At 41.7% G+C, this 22,536-nt stretch overlaps 1 protein-coding gene across 1 annotated transcript in view; it reads left to right on the top strand.

The window, feature by feature from the left end:
- The window catches only part of zmat4a (zinc finger, matrin-type 4a), an 84,517-nt gene that overhangs the window by 49,159 nt on the left and 12,822 nt on the right, over window positions 1-22,536 (top strand). The window contains exons 5-6 of the mRNA XM_036527430.1: window positions 12,242-12,463; window positions 22,016-22,112. Of these exons, the coding sequence (XP_036383323.1) occupies window positions 12,242-12,463; window positions 22,016-22,112 (319 nt within the window). The remainder of the gene's footprint in view (window positions 1-12,241; window positions 12,464-22,015; window positions 22,113-22,536) is intronic.

The raw sequence follows: 22,536 nt of genomic DNA, 5'->3' as shown, positions 1-22,536 counted from the left end.
AGTATGTAGTACATAGTAATGTCTTAAGGTGTAAGACAAATATTCTGCCAACATATTCCTGACAGCTGGTGAATCTGTAATGCAGTCTCAATCTGACTGTCACCTTCAAGATCATGGGATAAAACCAAGCTGGATCTGCAAGTAATCTATTCTGCACTCAGTTACATCCATCTGTAATCTGCATGACAACCACTACACGGGCATTAGAAAGCACTCATATTATCCCTACAATGTTTTATTATTAAATTCATTGAATTGTATCAGAAACAATAATAATGTAACTTATTGGTGAAAATGGATGTGGTCATGTTATATTTTAAATAAATCAGTCCATCCTGTGAGATACACTCCTGTAAATTTTTTTTTTTTTTAAAGTCATGAGATTTATGTCATGGATCAGTCTGATACATGCATCTTTATTTTGCTGTGTTCACAGGCCTTATTGAGGCAGCTGTTGCTGAATTATAACATTTGGTTATTTTGAATTGTACATTATAATAATCTCAGCAATTGGCAAAGTTTGGAATAGATATTTTTGGAAGTATTCATTTAAATTTTAAATTTAGCAAATATACATTTCTGGCAATATTTACAGTAGTACTGTGTAGAAAAAGATACATTTTTTGTTTGGAAAGAAAGTAGGCACAGCTTAGTAATGAATGTGCCAAATGGAACGTTATGGCCTCAATTCAGTTTAATAACTTTGCCCTAAACATTGAGAGAAAGAGAGAGAGAGAGAGAAAGAAAGAAATGAAATTAATGATCTGTGCAAATGCAAAACATCTATATGTCCCTCTTAAACTGGAATTAGTGCAGAAGATCTCTTTAACCCTTGGGTCAGAGAGGCCTTGTTTCCTCCCAGGGTTTGTGTTTGAGGGATGCAGCGTTATGGTAATTTCCAATTCTCCCGCACTTCTAATGTCATTTCACATGACAGGGTTGTTGTATCAGGGTCGAGCCCGTGCAGGAGGCACGCTGCGTCACCCTTTCAGCGCACATCAGCATCCACCGTCAGCCTGCCCCAGGTGATAATTGACCCAAAAAAGAAGAGCCAAGAGCGCCATAGAAAATCTGCACTGTTGTAGCAGCAGCTGAATAAATAAAGGGAGAGAGAGAGAAAACGGGAAAAGCAAATAAAAAAGCAAAAAAGGTAACTGACTGGAAGCTTTCTGAGTGAGAGAGTGATGGCTTTGGGTGATGGAGCTCTGTCGGCATTTTGTGTGTGCGTGTGTGTGTGCGTGTGCGTGTGTGTGTGACTGTGTGCCTGCGTACACGTGCACGTACATATTCTTCTGCCACAGAGTGATCTAGTCCATCATCCATTACTCCCCCTCTAACCTGAATACCCAGAGAGATGTCACAAGTCCAGGTGTTAGATGTTCTGCATTGTAGCTCTTCCCTATAGCAGGTTTTGGGTGTTTATTTCTGTGTGGACTATGGATCCTTCAACTAAGAAGGCTGAGAGAGAAGCAAAACTTGGTTCCATTTCAGGGACCCGGGGTGCTCATCATAAGGAGGTCCTCCAGCCGAGCACATGTTGTCCGGATGTTGCACTCAACCGCGGGAAAGCACTCAGGCAGCATAATTCATTGCCAGGCACCAGGAAGGCAGTTCTGCCTGCTGCCCGCTGCCCAAAGTGACAAGCGGTGCCCCTCTGCTGCCGTCATCAGCCATTATAATCAGTGGCCCTTTTGCTGTTCCTCTCTGCTCTGCGGGCTTGTGCGCCGCTGCTAGAATGATCATTTCTCTGGCACGTGCCTTCCAGGAAACATACCAGAGAGGAGGGCATCTGAAATGAGTCAAACAGCTAAGCAGATTATAGTGATGTTCCCTGAAAGCTACAAAGATATTTAAATCTGCACTGGCATTGGTGTGTTTAATCGAACAATTAAATTGGATATGAACCATTTTATTGATATTGGGACTTCCGTTATACCTTCCCTTAGACGCTGTGGTTGTTTGCCAAAGGTGATTAACTTTATTTTTAGCAGAGAGGTCATAATTAATGTTTTGAGTATATAGCAGGGTTTCTCAGCTCTGATCCCAGAGGGCCAAAGTCCAATAGGTTTTACAGCCATCTTTATATTACACTCTTAAAACTAGGGTGGAAGATACATTGGTTCAAGCAACAGTCAAATATGTTTTCTGTCTGAAATGAAATTTTTCAGACAGTAAGTCCCTTTATGACTAGCGTTCAGTTGCCCTGGTAAATAGTGTGATGCTCTCATCATGATTTGGTACTTCAGAATCAGAACCCATTTCCTCAGGATTCTTAAAAAGTGTTTAACTAAGGCACTTCAGTGGCTGCCTCTCTCTACCCTCCCCTGGTGCTGACAGATTCGGTCATTAACGACACCATCTGTGTCTGATGGTTCAGAGCAGGAAACGCCAAAGCCCCGACTGGGGAGTGGAGACAGAGCCATCAATCTCTCTGACACTCAGCCCATATCAGGCAAGACGGTTTCCTCAAATGCAGTGGGAGGTCAGAGCACCCCGAATATAGAACGCTCAACATCTGTCTCTGTGTGAAGCATCGTGCACATCTTCAAACGTTCCATTTTCAGTTCAAACTTATTTCAGTCTTTATACATGCAGTATGGAGCTAGGAAATGAAAGAAGCAGTGTTTTGATCCAAAATGTTATCTGTACAGATTAATGCAGTCTCAAAATCAAAAGAGAACCTTTCACCATCCGTTTTACCCCTACAGCTAACTGCTGTTAATGGATCTTGTTTTAATTCCAACACACTGTTGCAATTTTTTGCTGCTCGGGTACGTGAGCAGGTGATCTATCTGTGGTGAATGGGAAATGTCAGGAAGATAAATCCAGCGGGTGCCGAGGATGTCTGATGAGCTGCACTATCGATTTCTGCATAAGGAGGGTTAGTGGAGTGGCGGTGTGCAGCCTTTGGTTCGGCCATCTCCACGGAGACCCTGTTGTTTCAGTTGAGTTCCATCAATAACTGAAAAGAAAGAATCTCATTTCCATCTGCTTCCAAGAGAAAGTGCAAAGAGTAGAATAAGGCAGGCTATGAGGAGAGACTTGAACATACAGACTGCCCGATGAAGTTTGTCTTTTGATGTATATCATAATTGTTTGTGTTTACGATTTTTACTGTAAACATTTTTTTTTCTACAGCCCCTTCTGCTCCTAGGCAGGAATGCCACATACACAATTTCAGCAATGTGAGTGTATATCTCTGCTATCAGAGGTCCTGTAATGTAATGTAACATTTCAAATGTGATTATGTTTTGTATTCACAAATCACCACAGTGCATTGGTCATGTTTTCAATGTATGCTGTGTATATTAATCGTCCTTATGCCAATACCCAATTGGCATTAGAATCCTTATCTCTGACTACATTCTGACTCCTATATATAATTCCACAAATGGCTTGTTAGCTACTTTAAGCACTGTTGCCAGGTCCTTTTGGAATTAGCTGGCTCACTTCCAAATTCCAGTTTCAGTACAATAGCTTTGAAAGCCCTTGCTCTATAATAACTGCAGCATTAAACTGAAATAGACTTTTTGCATATTCACAAGTACACTGCTGAATTATTTCTTAATTTCCCAGTATGATTATTCGGCTTAGTTCATGCCACCATAATAAATACTGAAGGGATTCTTCCTATAATAATTATTACTATTATTATACAGAGAATGTGGCCCCTACTAACAGAGTAATTTTACACTCTGCAGTTACATCATCACTGAAGGCATCCCAAGCAAAGACATAACATGAAACGTGGTCAGATCAAGTGAGTTAAGAGACAAATAGGTGAAACCAAAGTGCAAAACATTCAAGGGCTACTGTGAGTTAAAGCCATAACAAAGTACAACAAACTGCAACGTGATTTCTACAAGTACAGTCCAGTTTTTACATTTATTGTCTCCAGTGATGACATCAGTACATGCCTCACAAGTATACAGTGGTGAGAAGGGGTCTGATTGCACTGCCCACAAGACCAGGTATGACAGGGATGCAGTTACAAAGGTGGGTACGCACCAGGCCTGAACCAGCAGGTCTATGGAGTATTCCAGGAAGGGACCGATTATTCAGATGTTTGCGGGGAGTACCTTTCTGTGAGCATGTGAGGGAGTTGTCTAGGGTCATGTCGAGGTTTGTGACTGGCAGAGAATGAGTGGAGGGTTTAAACAAAATTTTGAAGATTGTGACTTGCTTGTCGGGAAAGGGAAAGATGGAAATATATTATTTATTGTCAACACTGGTGGCAATAAGGAGGTCTAGGGTGCTAATACCAATGCATGCATACAATGAGAATAGCAGAGAGCCCGGGACACTCTCTTGAGGTACCCTTGCAGAGGAGGGGTGAGGGGTGTGCAGAGAGCAGATCTGTCTAGGAGACCTGGTACATTCTGCCTGCTAGATAAGGCCAGACTAATGAAGGGAGGTGGCCAGAATCTCAGCACAGCAACGGTTCTTCAGGATGATCTAATGGCCCCCCATGGCAGTTCATTGTTATGGTTTGTAGCCACTATCCTTTGCACAGCCTGCGATTATGTTTGATTTGAATATAAGCTGTAACAACTTGTACCGAAGACAAAGCATAAGGTGGCATTCTCTTCCCTTAGACCCAGAATCCTCCACACAACCTTGAGTTGCCTTTGTAATTACATTGCAAAAGACCATCCTTCACTGCAGCAGTCGCCTGAAAAAAAAACACTCCCATGCTGTCTCCTGCAATAGTACTCTCATCTGAGGGCATGTCCTTACAGCATATGTTGGGGAACTTGTAGAGATGGGCTTTTTCCTGGAAGACGTGCTGTGCTTTTTCTCAAGAGCTGGGTGAGATTTAGCACTGAGAAAATATTGAGATTTTGCTCTGCAGATGGGAGGTAAGCAGGGGGAAGGAAACCCCAGAGGGAAAGGCATTGTAGATACGGATAACTGCATGGATCCAAAGCACCTTGATCCATTTGTTTTTGATCCAATAGATGTTTTTTTGTATCATCTTTTTTAGCTATTCCTAGTTTTCCATCATGTAAACCACAACAGCACACTTCAGCATTTGATGAAGCAGTACAGCCAAAAGCTGTTTGGCTTTTTTTCATCATTGCCACAAATGAGGAAGAGCACTTAAATGCACAAGACTTGGATGGCAGTCATTACAGTACTTATGTTCAACAGCCTGTGTGATCAATACGACTTAGTTCATAAATGTAGGGCTGCATTGTGGAGAATACAGAGCTGGCCATTATGTTCCTGTGACTTTACAAACGATGATTAAGACCATCGCATGCCCGTTGAACTGCTTCCCTCCTGAGCAGCCAACTTCCCCCCTGAGCCTGCTGGTTTCTTAAAATGCCTACCTTCACTAGAGCACATTCTTCTGGGCTTATTTAAAATCATAATTAACGATTCATATCCCACACAAGGATGTGTCACTGTCCACCCGTGTGTTTATTACACGGTGAATTGAAAACCAGAAAATATGATTGACGGTAATGTTCCCAAAACCCTTCCCTGAACTTGAACACTGACAAAGATTTGAATAACTTTAAGACGGAACAAAACACATGACAAATCAGCATTCAAAATGTGCTTGTCCATTTGTTAGATGTGTATTAAGATTTCCAAGATGAAAGGCAGCTTTGTGTCCTTGAGTTATCTACAGTAATAAACGGAAAATAACTATGTATAAAGTCTGTTCCACTTTTGCTCAAGAAAGGACTGTTGTTGAATGACATTAAAGATAATACACTTTAACAGCCATAATTAGTTTATATTTATATAAATATAAATGCATAATTTATTTACAAATGGAATATGTAAACAGTCTCAAAGCAGTATTCCATTATTAATGATTTTGCTCTTAGTTGAATTTGACTTTAGGCTCTTTTGTCCTACATGATAAAACAGTGGTGAAGATTAATTCATAATAATGGACAGCATAACATTCTTCAACATAATGGACAGTCTTAACATAATGATATTTTTACCCTTCTGTGTCTGCAGCTTTTCATGCTGATTCAAAACCGTTTCAAATGAAACCATCAAAATTGTAGAAGCATCGGAGTTGGCTTTTCTTCATTGTCAACATTTTTGCTGGTTTCATTTGAAAGCTTAGTGCAGAGGTCTGGTGAGGCTATGAGAAGGCTATTTCACCATAAAGCTATTGCTGTTTACTTGGCTGAAAAGGTTAGAAGTTCCATTTCATCTGCTTTCATAGCTTTCTAGACTATTTTGTCTTTGTTTTCTGTTCATCTTTTGAAAAAAAAAATGTCTGTAAATATCTCATCATCCCCAGCAATGGCCGCAATGCCTGCCATTGTAAGTGATTTTTAAAGTGATTTTTATCAGATGACTGAGCAATGCTGAACACTAGGTCCTAGGAGGTCACAGTGAGGCTCACTCTCTCTCCTCTGTATTCTCAAGCCAAAGACATGCCGTGTTGTAAACTGTGGGATAATAATGCCTTTTCAAAATAGAGAAAAGGGATTTACATCCTTCTGCATGATGATGCTTAAGGGGGAAAACCTCTTCCCACTACATGTAAATGTAAGCTTTGATATATGAGCATATAGGCACCTCTGGTGAATGTAAACAGATTATGCAAAGGTGGGTGACTTGTAATGAATGGTTTTGGCTTTGCAGTGTAGAGAAACTAAAGATACACAACTTAATTTGGGGTAGAGCAGGAGGCCTTCTATGGCACTGTGTTTGCATAATTGCAGTGGATCAGATAATACACCCAACTGTGAAACTATATTGATTATGACTAATGGTCCTTGGAATATTTTCCTATGGCGTAGTTTCTTCAGGCCCAGTTTCAGCGGTTTTCATGTTTCCCATGCGTAAATTCTGCCACCCATTTTGTTTTCTCCATGAACAAAACTGATGACAGCAAACAGTGCTTGAGTGATTGTTTTTATTCAATTTATCACCTTTGTTGAGCTGTCAGGTTAGTACACATAACAGTTTTTGTTGAATCCACTATGTGTGGCTCAGTAGGAAAGCTATCAGTTACTTTTAAGCCCCTAAGCCCCTGCTTTATGTGTGTGTGTGTGTGTGTGTGTGTGTGTGTGTGTGTGTATGTGTATTCCAAAGCTCATATCACTCCAGATAGATGAGGACTTGAGAGTGTGAGTCAACTGTCACGGCAGTTACACTCACTCTGTCACTTCCACCCTTCCGTTGCCCAGCCTTTTCTCCCATTGCCTTTGCAGACAAACACATTCAAACAGTGCTTTACTCAGGAGTTGTGAAGAACCTCCTCTTGGGGAAGGTGGTCTTTAAAAGATATCTACTGCTATGTAGTTCTTTGTGAAACTCAAACACAGCAAAAGTATTAGTTTCCTAGACATTTTCAACATTTATATATTAGCCTTATGGGCCAGTGGCTTGGTGTGAATTTGGTACGTCCAACTAAACACTTTCCCTGGGGTCAGCGTTTAAATATTTACGCACTAACTTTTTCCCAGAAAGCCTAATTCATTTCAAGCTCTAATTAGAAATCCATGTTAAATGAGAAATTAAGAGAACAGCTCTAGGTGCCTTTTAAAGTAGCTCAGGCGCACGAGAGTATGCCCAAATGGATGACAACTTGGCCTGTACTGCAGCAGACACACACTGAATGGGGCTTTTCCACCCAGGCAAGTGGAACAAATCCCTCCAGTGAGAGAGTCTGTGTGCAACTGCTGCCATGCTGGAGGATTTTAGGCATGCTGCAGTGAGACAGAGGACAAACGCGTCCGCGCCTTCTTGCTGGGGAACATCCATACGGGTTTTGAAGTGACAGGAGGACCGGCTGGGTTATGTCTCTGAACGTCATGTGTACGTTGTGTCCCACAATCTCGTTGTTATGGGAATATGCAGCACTCTCGCTGCACCATTGTCCGATCCACAAATGCTTGAGCACGGTAGCCGGGGTGATGCCAGCGAGCAGCTCAACTGCACTGCAGCTATCAGCACCACCTCAGGCAGAATAATTTGGATTGCTCCTCAAAATGGAGCTCTGCATGAGAGCAACAAATTATTCTGAGTTTGGAATGGTACTTTTAGTCCTTGCAGATAGCCCGAGTTAGAGGGGTCTCAGGTCCGATTCGAACAAAACCTCTGTTGCAGAGTCAGTCAAGTTTTTTTTTCCCCTTTTTTCTTTACTAAGAAGGCGCTTTAGGCAGCTTATCCCAGAAACTCGACCGTGTATAGAATATTTCAGCGTCTTGCTTCCTCGCCATCACTTCCTTTCAAGCAGGATTTAAACTCTGAAAAAAATGCTGAAAAAAGTAACCAGAAGCTAAATAAAGAATGACTGTCCTAGATTGTAACAAATCACAGGCAGTCTTGCTTTTGTTTCCTAGAAACTACAAATTCTCTTCGGGCTGTATTTTGATAGATGTTTTGGTCCAAACCCCAGAGTTCTCAAATCAATATAGCCATTCATCACTGCTGGCCTATGCCAGAATCCACCATGTACCAACAATGACTGACAGTCCAAGCCAGTCACACTTTTATACACACCTTGGTATAGATTGATTTTAGGACGTATTTCCATTGGGCAGTAAAGGCAGAAGTCAGGAGAATCACAGAGGCATGGTCAAAAGTTTCATCTTGTAATGTGTTTTTTATGGAAGCGCCGGAATTAGTTTCAAGTCCAGCTTCTATCATTTGGTTAATTGTCTAATACTTTCCTATAATGCATCGCCATTTCTGGATCTAACCTTGAAAGTGACACATTATGGGCTGTAAATTCTCTCACAGACTGAAAATGTATCCCTCCCCTGCACAGGCTGTTTACAAGCTCCATTTTGAGTTGAGGAAGAGTGCAACCTCCCACTCTCCCTGTACAATGACAATGGTTAACAAAAAGATTCTGGCAAACTATACCCTCTCCAAAATGTCTTCTCAAACCTCCTGGTCTTTTTTGCTAACAGGGAGGTTCATTTTTTTAAAACAGTCATTTTCAAGGAATGAAGGCTGCGATGCCAGAAAGGGGTGGGACGGGAGTACAGGGGCTGCTTCTGTACTTTATTTCTTCTTATTTTTTCCTGCTGTTGATCCTGCTAGCTATCCCCCACAGCCTGGAAGGATTCAGGCCCTGGCACAGCAATCACCTCACAGACAGGCACAGCTGAGTCTGATTGCTAATCAGGCCAGGTGTAGCTTGTTGCCTTTGTTAAGCCTCTGATCCAGGAAGCATGGCTGCAACCTGTGGGGCGGCTGTTCATTGGTGCTGCGCATGTGAGCATGAGAGGCACTGGCGAGCCTGGTGTTTTGTTTTGTTTGGTTTTGTTCAGCTCCTTGCCAGAACTTTTTCTTGAGTTGGATATTTTTCTTAACCCCAGACCAGGGGAAAATTAAAAAAAAAACCCTTGGTTACTGTCGCCCTGTCTAGTCTCTGCATGGCATGTGGCCACCCCAATCACCCTACTACAGAGAGATAGACAGTGATGGGATTCATCATAGTACAATGCCTTGAAACCATGATGAGTAATTTTCCAGTTTACAACAAACATATCACCCTACTACAGTGGGATAGACAGTGATGGGATTCATCATAGTACAATGCCTTGAAACCATAATGAGTAATTTTCCAGTTTACAACAAACATATGTCCTTTTTTCTGGCCAATATGCAAGTTATTGTTGGACTGTTTTGCACGTCACAGCCATAATCGAAAACAATATGCTAGTCACTAGTTGTAAAGTGGTATACTGTACGTATCAGTATGGAATCAGACTGTTTGATCTTTAACCAACAACGATAAAATCGCAGTAATAATATGATAATAGAAAAAAATGTCCGGGTATGTTGTAATACCATGTATTATTTTGTGAATGGATCTGTTATTGCCATCTTCATCTAAGAATACAATTTTGTGGCAATATTTTTCTGCAACACTTTTAAAGTGTTTTATCCACTAGCTTTTTGTCGTGGTGGAAATACTCAAAATGCCATTTTTTAATAGCAAATGTGTAACAAATGTCATCAAGTCAGTCTCATTTACAAATCAGTCTGATTGGAATGTTTTTGTTCTATTTATAGACATTAGATTTGAAAAAGTATTTACATGATTGGGTGGATGTGTGCTCAAACTGAAATTTCACAGGGTACATGACATGACGTGCAGTTGTTGATTTATATATCTGAAGAGTAAGGGCCTGTCTTAAAAAAAAAATGGAGCATGCACTGTGACTGCAGACAGAAACTACTAACAGATAGATATTTATCAATATGTTCGAGGCTATTTAGGGAACAAAGAGCTTCAATATGACGGTATCTTTTCTTCTGATAATTAATACCTTTTGTTGCTTTTCAGTTTGCTTTCCTCAGCAGGACAAAGCAATTTGATGATACTCTGCCAAAGAGTTACAAGTAATAATGTGTCATGCTATCTAATAAAAGTACAGTTCACCTTCCTGTTTCCCTTTATAGTATGCACAGCTTGCACACTGGAACTACATTAGCAAATGGGAGACAAATCACCTTATGTTTTTGCCGATGAAGATTACACATCACATTAGGTTAGTGCTTCTTGAAGCACATCTCATTAATTTCATTGCTTCTAGGGACATATTTCTCATTTATGCTTTGTGGAACCTAGAAAGCTTCAATTAGCAACGCATTTTGGACCACTGTGTCCGTGCCAAAACATTGCTGGGGCGCAGAGAAAAAAAAGAAAAACAACATCTTTATGTAATTATCTCTTCTTTTCTCATGATTAATCATCTACTTTCCCTTTGTTCTGAAGCTCCATTTATTGTCATCCCCCACAAAATCTGTATATTTCACACCCTTTGATTCTAACTCCTACAACCACTTAATTCCTGCAGTCGTTTTACATTCCCGGCTCTTCGTTGTAGCTGCAGCAGTTAATTGTTCCAATTAGATGCTGTCTAATGCACCTGCTCTGTTACCATATCACCGGTGCCTTTTGAGTCAAAACAAAAACCGAGAAACAAAGTACGCTGAGCTGCTTGACTTTCACAAATCCATTATGTAAGACAAAGGCTTTATTCCACCTTTCCCATTGTTTTCAGTTCCCCGATTTGCTTTGAACATGCAATATGAATGTGCTCTGCCTGAATAGCTACGCTGAACAGCACCATCGTAGACAGCAGGATAGAACCCATCGTGGTGTACAGTGTGTGCTTTCACTGAAATTCCGGCAGTCGGTCAGTTTCTGTTGATGATAAATTAAATTGGAGAGCTCGGCAAGGATCAGGCAAAGGGGTAGAATCTACATTTCCATCCTGAAAGAGACTGAAATGGGAGAGGGGAGGACAGAAGTGACACAGAGGCTTATGTGTCCTGCCTTCCTTGACAACTGTCACTTTCCCAGGATTCCCTGAGCATTGGTGACAGCTGCTGAATTTTAAAGAGCAGGAAAACGAGATGCCCTTCTCCAAGTAACCTTTAGGATCTTTTGTGCTTTGCTTTTTATCTGATGAGATAAAGTGGAGCAAATTTAGCATTAGAACATTAAGCATTCCGAGAGATGTTCCGATCCCATTTCTGTGCTTTAATGCAAGACTCGCTGGCTTCAGGATAAAAGCTCTGACCATGACATGCACAGCCATTTCTAGACTGGGGAGAGAGCCCTATTTAATAAATGCAGGCGAACTGGAATGTGATCGAAGGACATGGAGTCATCCTCCTCTGTTACTTCGCCTGCTGTCTGCATTTGTCCCATGATCCACAGTGGTTCTTCCATGTGACTAATGGGAGATGAAGCCTTTTAACCGGGTCTCGGTAAACACTGTCCTTAGAAGGGTGGGTCGAGCATTCAAGTGTTAAAGCTGATGAAGTCCATAGTGCAATGGGATGTACAGTTGTGCAATAGTATGTTGGCCCTGCGCTAATGGTGGCATCCATGCATGAGCATTTAAGTGGGCAGCAGTAAGTAGATCAGGGCTCTTCTCCTGCACCAGGGCCCCCTCACTGTCAAGAGCCATGTAGGCATTCTTTTCCAGGTCTGTGATGGAGATAACAGCTCATTACTCATGGGTTGCAGTTTATGTAGCCAAAGAGGCACTGTGATACTGCGACTTTGGTCATCAAAAGTTATAGCCCCGTGTTTCCTCAGTAACAGAGCTCAGTCATATTAGCTATTGTGTCCCTTTTTAAATTTAGTAGGCAATGAGCAGAAAGCAGGCTGTGTGTTGCATTGGTCTAATTTTGTCACACTACCTCTGTACAGTTCCCTTCACATGTGTGATAGATAACTTAACCGAGCACATGCAGTGACCTGTGACCTGTGCCCTGCATGTCCTTGCAGAGGTGCCACCCAATCCGGTGAAGGCGCCCTCAGAGACGTCCCCTGTGACCTCACCGCGGCAGCGCCGGGATTCAGACCGCTACTGCCAGCTGTGCAACGCCTGGTTCAACAACCCAGGCATGGCGCAGCAACACTACGACGGCAAGAAGCACAAGAAGAACGCCGCCCGTGCCGACCTGCTGGAGCAGCTGGGCAAAACGCTGGACATGGGGGAGATGAAAGGTAAAGGGGGGCAGGAGGGGTGGCGGGGACCTGAGCCAAAGCAGGTGTGGACCTCAATGAGTTGGTCTTGCTCTGTTAGCCGAGCTCTAATATTCAATTCACTTGTAGATGCCCTGTATATGGTGTGACACAGTGGTATGAAAACATGTAGAACAAAAATGACAAGTGTTTAAATAAAGGAGCTTACATAATCCTATAAGAGCTTGTCCACTGCAGAACACAGCACCTACATAGTATGCTTTAAAGAAAAGATGAGACAAAAAGTATATATGAGTCAACATGGTTGGGTAAAAGCATGGTGAGTGGGAGGACACACTGTGTAGTGAAGTTGGATATGGAGCCAGGCACTTTTCAGACGAGTTTGCATTTTATATAAGGATGTTATCAGCAGAGATAGGTTTTCCTCTGAAAATAGAAAAGGGGCTTTGTCAGTGACATACACCAATTGCTTCTTGTGTAACTCAAAATTGTTTGTCTATTGCCTTTTGTTTAAGATTTTTTTTTTTTTTTTTTTTCTGCACGGACAAATGTTTTTGTTCCAAAAAATGCTTTCAGAGGCAAGCAGTGCTATTCCTCCAGTAGGGGTAAATTTAGGTTATCATCATATTATCCTGCCTCTACTCTCTCTGTAGCTGCCTTCCTCCCTCAGCCCTCCTTGTTGCCAGTGGGAGTCGAGAGCTGGCTCTGCTCTGAGTGCCCAGAGTCACTGTGCATCACAGACTGTTAATTTTGGGGCGTGGGGGAAATGTGCTCTCGGATCGCCTCCTGACCCACTTTATGTCAATAACAATTATAGAACTATTCTGCCACTGCCGTGCGAAATGTTCCTGGGCACCTGGAACAGTGGAGGGGGCCGTTAAGTTAAGTGGTGCATGCTTAGTCATAATCTGTGATGTTGGAATGCGTGAGCTAGGAGCTGTCTCCCAGCATCCTCCCACTCAGGTGCTGATGGATGGGTCAGGATGTCTGCAAGGCGGAGACGGACAGTGCTTTTGGGATGGCTTAGGGGATATACGTCTCTGGCTGCCAAGGTCTGATTGAGGTGCCATCTATCTGTGTGTCAGCCCATCTTTACTTCAGTGCCTCTCTGTCTCCTACCTTTGCTCTGTTAATGCATGGCTCTGCATCTCTTTCAAAAGAAGAGGATTTGCAGTGAGCATCCCGTAGAGAAATAGCTTTTTTTGTTCTGCATAGTATAGATTATGGTTTGTTTGCTCAGAGTTTGATTTCATTGATAGTAAAGGGCACTGTCTGATACAGGCATCCTCCAATACGCGAAAACATTTTGAGTGATCGGTTCTGTTTCTTCTTCCCAGGAACAGACAAAGTATGTCTGAAAACTCATTTCACTCCATTGACTGTTTTGCACCCTGTGCCCGAGAGAGGGTTCAGAGACCATCACATAGTCATTAGGGAGACGGAGAACGTCAGAGCAGTCATCTAATGAGCGTTCCTCTCTGGTGATTATTAATTAGTAACGAGGTAGCAAATCATGGCAAAGGGCAGAAATTGCACTGTGCTTCATGGATGAGGACCACAGCACAGGAGCCGGGATGGGAGCTGCTTTATTCACGGGGCTGTGGGAGAGATGTTGGCAGAGCCATCTTTCACACAAAGAGGTAGAACAGAGGAAACACAGATGCTGCTTCTGCAGTCTAAAAATACATGTGTTTCTGCCCAAGCTTAAAGCAACACAAAGCCTGCCCCTGATTAAATGCAAAATGGTGAGATCAATGTAATTAAAAAAAAAATGTGCAAGTAATTAAGTCAAAGGTAAGGGAAAATGTTTTCCTCCAGATCCAATGCAAGAACTAAAATCCTAGATGATTTAGTCACAGTTCATCTTCATTTGTTTTTTTTGAATAATGATTCCTCACTCTCCCTCTCAGTCTACAAAAAGAAAATCCTGCCAGCAGGATGTAAAAAAAAGCAAAAAGTACTTTAGACCAGGGTTTCTGTAGTTAGTTTGTTCTTATCTCACTGGTTGGTGACATTCAGAGATATTGGTCGTTTTGAATGTTCAATTTCAATAATTTATTAGGCTCACCTTTCAACCTTCCAAGAATTATAATTTTACTAAGCGTATGTTTATATGTATCAAGGGCTAATTCTTCTATTTAAATTTAGTCATTATGACTATTATTCATTTCTCTCATAAGTTCTGGCAAAATCTGTTTCTGTGGTTCTGCTGGATGACTTTGTGACCAATATTCATTACCATTATTCTATTTTTATTTTCTTTTCTGCAAAATACAATAAAAACACATGGACACAAAAAAGGTAAGGGCAAATGTTGATTGGATCAATGGGAAATTCCTCATTTGAAATTTTTCTGCAGTGAAAAACAGCAGCCTATATTTTAGATGTGCACATTCACATCTGAAAATGACAAAATTTTTCCAGCATCGCAATTGTCAGTTGTTGAACAAATCCTCTTTTTATCTTTCTTCTTTGCATAATCCATGGTCATCTCTTTTCAGTCTGTTTATTTCCCAGCCTAAACACTGTTTGCCTCACACAATGGCCTAGGACTGAATATTCTGGAAATGGTTATGCTTGGATTGCAACAGATAGATGGGACGCACCCACTTCCTACTATACCTCTGAAACCACTGGTTAAGCGATTACTCTGATTTTCAGCAATAGGAACTCCCACAGGGTCCTATACTATGCGTTCACTTCATTAACACTTGGTGACAGTCCAGTCACTGGGACACTTTAAAGACTCCAGTTACCAGTGGACCACAAGCTGTTCTACAAAGGTACTCGTTTTACACTGTTTTTGCGTAAGTGCTGTCTGTTTTCCCAAACAGGACTGTTCGTTTTGTAGAATTGTAGAGCTGAATCATCCGGTTTTAATGGTTCACTTGTACAGACTGTATCCATTATATAATGCACCATTTTCCTAAGAAGCACAGACTGTACCGTGTTCATTTGTTATGCTGCCATTTGTTACATACTGTGGAATTCATCATTTTTTATTGACCTTTGTTCACTAATGCACTGCATTTTACCTTAAAGAAGTAGTTTTGGTAACATAACTTGGATATATGTAAGGTGCTAAGCATGATTTTGGATTTTTTTTTCATTCTTACCAGTAGCCGGTGTGGTAATTTCCAAGCACCCCACCTTCTGTCAAGTAGTGTTCGGGTTTAAAGTGCAGAGCCTGGGTTGGGCTCGCATTTCAGTTTCAGGCCCGTGCAGACCTTTAACTCAGTTCTGATATCCCTAGCAAAGCCAGATGTATTCATTCTACAGACTGGTCCATTTTTTTGGCACAGTATCTCCCAGTTCACTCAGGATGTTTGGTTGATGTTTGGTGTAAACAGGTGTATGGCCCTGGTTTTTGGATTCAGACCAGCAGTACTTTAGAGGAGGATGGATGGTGGCCGTTGATTTCTGTTCCAGCTTCCCTCCTGGCATACCGCCAGTATATCTGGGGACTAACCCCGCCATAGAATCCTGAGCACCACTCCAGGCATTGGATCTGCCTCTCTGCCACCAAGGAGAGGGAAATGGATGGCAGACTAGACCCGTTTTAATCCTATAGCTGTGCATTAGGACACCGACTGCCTTATCTCACTTTATTACTTTTGGTCAAAATCTTTCAGTACATTTAACAAGCCAGGGAAATGTGTTGAGGTGTCAACAGGATTTTCTGGCACTCTGGGTGAGGTGAACTTTATGATTACCTCTACACACATATATCTTTTGCCCCTTGAAAAGGCTTACACTGCACTTTGAGACTTTTTTCTCGTGTCTGTTATTAATCCTTTTCAAAAGGTGTACAACTTTTGTATAATAATTGGTCAGGGCAGGATTGCTGACCTTGTGCAGTCAGAGGTGCCAGTGCCTCGTAACTGCACAGCCTTGAGTCTGTAAGAATGCAGGCTGGAGTAGCAGCGTGTTTATTCCTGCTGAAATAGTGTGAGGTGAAATGAGATTCCTTTACGGATTCCAGAGACATTTCCAAGTGTCCAGAATGGAGCAAGCAGAACATGATTTGCAGTCCTATACAGAGGCTAAAGAAAAGACATTGTACCACATTTCCCTGATTTCATGGCAGAGTCAGATAAGGGCAATGCTCTTTCAGCCAGCTTTCAGTACTGATGAGATATCCAACAGCTCCAAGGCCATGCATAACTGTTCCCCCACATGCATCACCTTGCACCAACCAGCATATCTTACCACAGAGGCTGCCGTGCAGCCTTCTCTGTTGCTCTTTGTTGCAGCTAACCTCCCATGTAATGCAAGAGTACCTATTTTTGTGCAGTGTGTTCATTGAACAGGACGCGGAACTAGATAGCAGAAATGGAGACAACTTTACAGCCTTTGATTCTCAGCTGGTAATTTGGATGGGGAGGGTGGCTGTTCCATGAATGCTGAAAGGCTAATTACTATGGACCCATTGGCCCAAAGGAGATCTCCGCCAAGTGCAGTCAAGTACCTCTACCACACAGCGTGCTCAGCATGGGGTTGAGTGATTCTGTCAGTTTGCTCTGTTTTGATTTGTGAGGCCGTCGAATTGTCTCACACATGCAACAATGATTATAATTCATTCCACCCACCCTGTTGTTTTTATCAATCAGTCCGTTTACATTTCCTGCTAAGACACTTCCTGATGACATAATGAGATCTGATATAATTGCGTCCTGCCGATTATGGCTCCCTCTGAAGCGTTTCATTTAGAGCATAGGCCGGCTTGTCAATCACAGCCACCAACAAATTGTGTTCTTTTTTTCCCGGTTCCCATTCTCCATTAATTGGAGAGACGTGTCCAGGAGATGGAGATGCAATCACTTTCTGCACCCAATTCCCTGTCTGCGTGCCATTTCATCCACTCCTCCTGACCCTAAAATCGATCCATTATCATCCTAATGGCAGTCTCAGGCTGGGAAATTTGACAGAGTGTTTCACATTCTTCTGCATGTCAGCCTGGAATGCACTATTCTACAGCTTTCAACTGTCAGGCTCTCCCATTAGAGATGATGTCAAAATGGACATAAATGTACTCCAGTTGGCATTATATTCTGAGACTTGGTATTCGTGTGTGTTTTAGTCCTGCAAGAGCCTTCAAAGTGGTCAGCTAACGGCTGATTTAGAAAGTTTTCTTATATAATAAATGTGTCCTTGGTCTGATCACAGCCATACAACCAAAAAACTGTGCTAGAATCAAGCTCTTTTAAGACTTAAATATTGTTTCGGATGTTAACAAGCATAAACAACGTTGAAAATGTTGAGAGAAAAACTAATTTATTTTGGTTGGAATACTGTGCTTTATACCAAGATATAAACATTTTTGTTGTTTATCTCTTCTATATTCTTTGTTTTTTGAGCATCCTCCCATAAGTCACCTTACATTCTCAGAACTATTTGTGAATGAGGGGGATAGAAACTGGCCAAATGGTGAGCTGTTCAGGGGTCTATTACTTGGCATAAAGTACCTAATTTCCATACCCTTTTTCCTATTGGCTCAGGAGAAGCTTGTGTTGGTCACATGACAAGTCTTTGATGTCTCCCACTCCTGCCTGTAACTCAAGGGCCTTCTCTTTGTGTCTTTGTTGTTTCATTAAACAGTCTCTGTGATCTGCTACATAATATGTATCCATGCATGCAGCAGCTTTTTTGGGATGTGATTGAAGTTACATATTTTTTTCCTCATTACCATTAATATCAGGATGGCATCAGCACAGCAGTAGCTGCGGCAGCTGTCGTTTCCCTCTGTTTGTTGGCATTGATGTTCTCAGCTGATGCCAGTATGTAAAGCGATTTGCAATGGTTTGAAAACACGCTGTTGCAATCTGCTCATTCAGTTGCAGATGTTGGTTTGCAATATACCTTCCTGATTAGGATCCGAACATGCATTTACTAATTGATGTAATTAAGTAATGGGTAGGGCTATGTGTAGAAAAGAGGGTAGGGTATCATTGGTGTGGCAAGCATTAGTTATGTTATTTCCAAAATGTCATATTTGCCATGAACATTGTCCTAAACTCAGGTAATCAGATGTGTAACCAACCACCTAGTTTTGGTATATAATGTCTGCAGCTCATTTCTATCATGTTCCCGTTTATAAAAATTCACTGTACAGCTGATGTACTGAACTGAGGTCAGTATTGGCAGAGATGGTGCAGGGTGCTGGTGTAGCTCTTGTAAAAAACCCATGGCACATTCACCTGTCATACATCCTCCATTGTTGGCCTGAACTGTTGACTTACTTCTTGCATTGTCAACACATCTCACATCACGCATGGGCACTGTTACATTTTTAAGAGGAGTGCCATACCATGGCCACTGTTGAGAACTTATCCAGCTGTATAAATGGATAACATTGTAAAGAACTGTAACCTATGTACGTCGCTTTGGATAAAAGCGTCTGCCAAATGAATAAATGTAAATGTAAATGTAAACTAACATATGTTATTTCTGCCTGAACGCCACCATTTCAGCCACTCTCAATTTGGCCAAGAAATGGACCATCTGAATCAGGCAGGTGGCTCAGACAGCCATCTTCTTGTTCTTCAATTTCCATGACAACTGCTAGACATCATCTACATAGCCAAACAAGTGAGAGCCTCACTCTGATCAATGTCATGATGGGCTTTTCTCCCTGTTGTCACTCCCAGTAACTGAGGAAGCAAGGCCTGGTCAGAATCAGACTCCTTTGTCACAAGCGTTGATTGCAAACCAGTGAAGCAAAGCAGCTTGATGCACAACCAGCTCTCCGATGATCTGGATGAAGAGCAGGGAAACACATTTCAGGGTGGCAGATGTGATCACGCTGATTTATGCTCTGTTGTCCACAGGCTAATTATCTCGTACGGGCTGGGGATGGCATTGCAAGAGCCGTGAACATATGCTGCATCAGCTTGCAAGGCGCTCAGAGCTAAATCAAGGAAATATGTGTATGTGAGTGCAAAGACAGAACCAATTTCAGTGAAGCAGGACTCTGGCATACCATTGTGAATCAGTCAGCCATAATGCAGAACTTTTGACAAAGTATTGGCTATCAGGTTGGGAGAACGCTATCTTGTCTTTTAGTTGTTATCACCTTGGGTTTTCCTATGAGAATCGATAAAACAAGAAATTTGTTTTAATTTGTTACGTGCATTGCATTGTTCTTGGTATGTTTTTTTTTTTACATGTCCAATAAACTCTTTTCTTGGAGCTAATTTTCAAGCATTAAATGAATTATTCCACATTTTTAAAAGTAATTTCAAGTTATGTGACAAGGTTGAAATTATAATTGTCAGGAAAACCTCTGGTGATTTATTTATTATTATTTTTTCCAGGGAACAGCTCTAGATGCCCTTTAACATAATAGGGCGGAACTTACAGATGCAGACAGGCACAATTGAGAGAAATGAAACGGATGAGATTTAATGCAGTTCGCTCGCTTTCCCTGCCACGGCGGCTCCCACGTCCCATCACTCACAGAGGTTATCACCAGGGAAGCGCTTCAGGTGGCTGGCAGTGATGGATGCCAAGTACGCGGCACGCTGCCTCACCTTATCAAAAAATAGTTTCAGGAGCGGCTGTCGAAAGGCCACCGCCAAGTGCAGGCAGGCTCTGCTGCACGTCTTGACGACGACAACGACGGCTTGTGAGCGCGTCAGAGTAGCGCACGAGAGGCAGAATTTCAAACCCTGCAGCGGTTGTCTGACACGTAGCTTCCACTTTCCATAGAAGAGACCACAGAATAAAACGCTGTTTTTGGTGTTGATCTGTAATTTAACATTAGAGGAAAAAGTGGAAAGAACAAAGCTGATGTTATGATTTTTTTTTTTTAGTTAGGACAACTTTAAAATCAAAGTACTTTTCAATATCCCGTTGGCGCAACCTTGCGAGTGTGTTTTTGTCAGATCAAATTATGCTTGTCGGTTTTGGTGTCTCAGCATATCTTGAGCTTTTCCATTATGTCATATTCAGGTAAGGCACTCTGAGCTATAAAGATGCTCTCCATCATTCTGCCAGAGGTGTCTTCCCATCAGTTGATGGTTTTGCACATTAATCTGAAGTGAAATCAACATCAATTATGAAGAAAATTGGTATGAAGGTGAATAGGAATATTACAAGTCAGACAGCGCGATGGAATGATAATGAGATTTTATTTTATCTTGCCCTTTTGTTCAGAATAATGTTTATAGGCTTAACTCAATTGGAGAGGCTGAATTGCCAGGGGCTGTTTTTCACTGCATTGTGTCATTAGCAAAACATGACAACAGTTACACAAGGCACATGCTCTGTAGCAGAGGGGTACAGGAAAAGCCCACACTGATGCTGACAAATTGTTTGTTTTACCTCTGCGTTAGTCACTGGATCCTCAGGCATGCATAGTCACCAAAGACACAGGAATAGCAAGTCAAAGAAACATCAGCTTTACTCCAAGCAGAGGGCATCTTGAAAACCAAAACTGTTTTTTGCAATGTATTTGTACCCTGCCCAAATATTTAGCTCCCTATAGAGCTTTGAGAGTAAATGCAGATGTATCCTCTTTAGTGGCCGATACTCAAAAACATGTCTTAATATATCATGCAAAATAAAATCATGATTGTGGCATTTTTTAATGCGTGACTCTCCTTCATTTATGCCTTTTTAATTGATTCTGTCCACTTTCCCTGGGAGCAATAATCATCTGAATCTGTCAGGCGGAACCTGAAAATGCTCTATATGTTCTAAAATGCCTCTGGGTAGAAGACAGAGAAGTATAGAAACTGACACTATCTATACCCTTCCAGTATGCCCTTCTATGTCTTGACATAAAACGTTATTGACCAGTTATTTCCAGTCAGCATCTTCACATGGCATTGATTTGCGCCAACACAAGGTGACCACTGTACTGAAATTAAAATTGAAAGCTTGTCTCAGTTTCTTCCTCGGTTTTAGATGCACATAATATTGTCAAGGTGGACCCAATATAGCAGTGTTTGCTATGTGTTTGCTCCTTAGCATGAGTAATTATTAAGTCTATTCAGTACAGTCATGAATTGTTTCTCGCCCATGCAAAAGATTCCCTGTCAAAATATTTGTTTTTTAAACAGTAGAGGTTCAAAGTGCTCAGTGTTTTGTGGTGCAGAGGTAAACTCCCGTGTCACGCTTGCTGAAGCACTGTAAGCAATCCTACAGTGAGACCTGATAGGCAGGTCAGCACAAAAAGAGAAAACAACAATGATTAAACACAGCAATTTCAGTAGAGAGCCATGCTTGTGCTCAGACACTGTGGCACCTTTAGGTTATATCTGTTTTCAGATTATGGACAAGAGTGGGGTTGTTCTCCAGATGGAATGACTAGATGCCTAGCTTTAAAAATTTGACATTAGTTGTCTAATCCATTGTGTGCCAGTGGAAAGGAAAAGATGTAAAAGTAATTAAAAGATGTGCCAGCTTTTACCATTTTAACCCTTTTGATCGTAAGCAGTGTTTTCTTCTTCAAGCAAAGCCTATCACATATTCTCATTGTTTAGAATGTATTTGTATTCTTGTTAGGAAAGGAGATGCACAGTGGTATTGTGAGGCACAAATCAACGTGTGTGTCTGTTTCTTGACCCTCAGGACTGAAGCGCAGCTACACCTGTGATGTCTGCAGCGTCACGCTCAACTCTGTGGCGCAGTACCACGCACACCTACAGGGCTCCAAGCACCAAAACAAGTGAGTGCTAACATGCATTTCTCCCATTATCACTGCACCAAACAACAGCGAAGCCAGACTGAAACAAGTTTAAAAAAAAACATTGTGAGCTGAATGAATGGGTCAGATGATCAGGGGTCAAATATTTTTGACCCCTGATGTCAAAATCCAATTATCAGGGATGAAATTATCGCTATGTAGCGATATTCTGTGAAGCTATAAGACAGAGGTTGTTAGCAAGTCTTTGTGAAATAGCTTCTTTGAAATAAACACGTTTCCCGTGGCCAAAATCTTTTTGTAGCCAGTACACTCAAATGGGATTGTGAGACAGTATTAAAATTGCACCTTTTTCCTGTTCTTTCATGGATTAATCACGGTCTTTATTTTGTATACAACATCAGCAGGTAAACTCAACAAATGACATGTTGGTCACTTCAAAGCTGTC

The sequence above is a fragment of the Megalops cyprinoides genome, chromosome 4 (genome assembly GCF_013368585.1).
Source record: "Megalops cyprinoides isolate fMegCyp1 chromosome 4, fMegCyp1.pri, whole genome shotgun sequence".
NCBI lineage: Eukaryota > Metazoa > Chordata > Actinopteri > Elopiformes > Megalopidae > Megalops > Megalops cyprinoides.
Note: the sequence above shows the minus strand (reverse complement) of the source record. Positions and strands in the feature narration are given on the sequence as shown.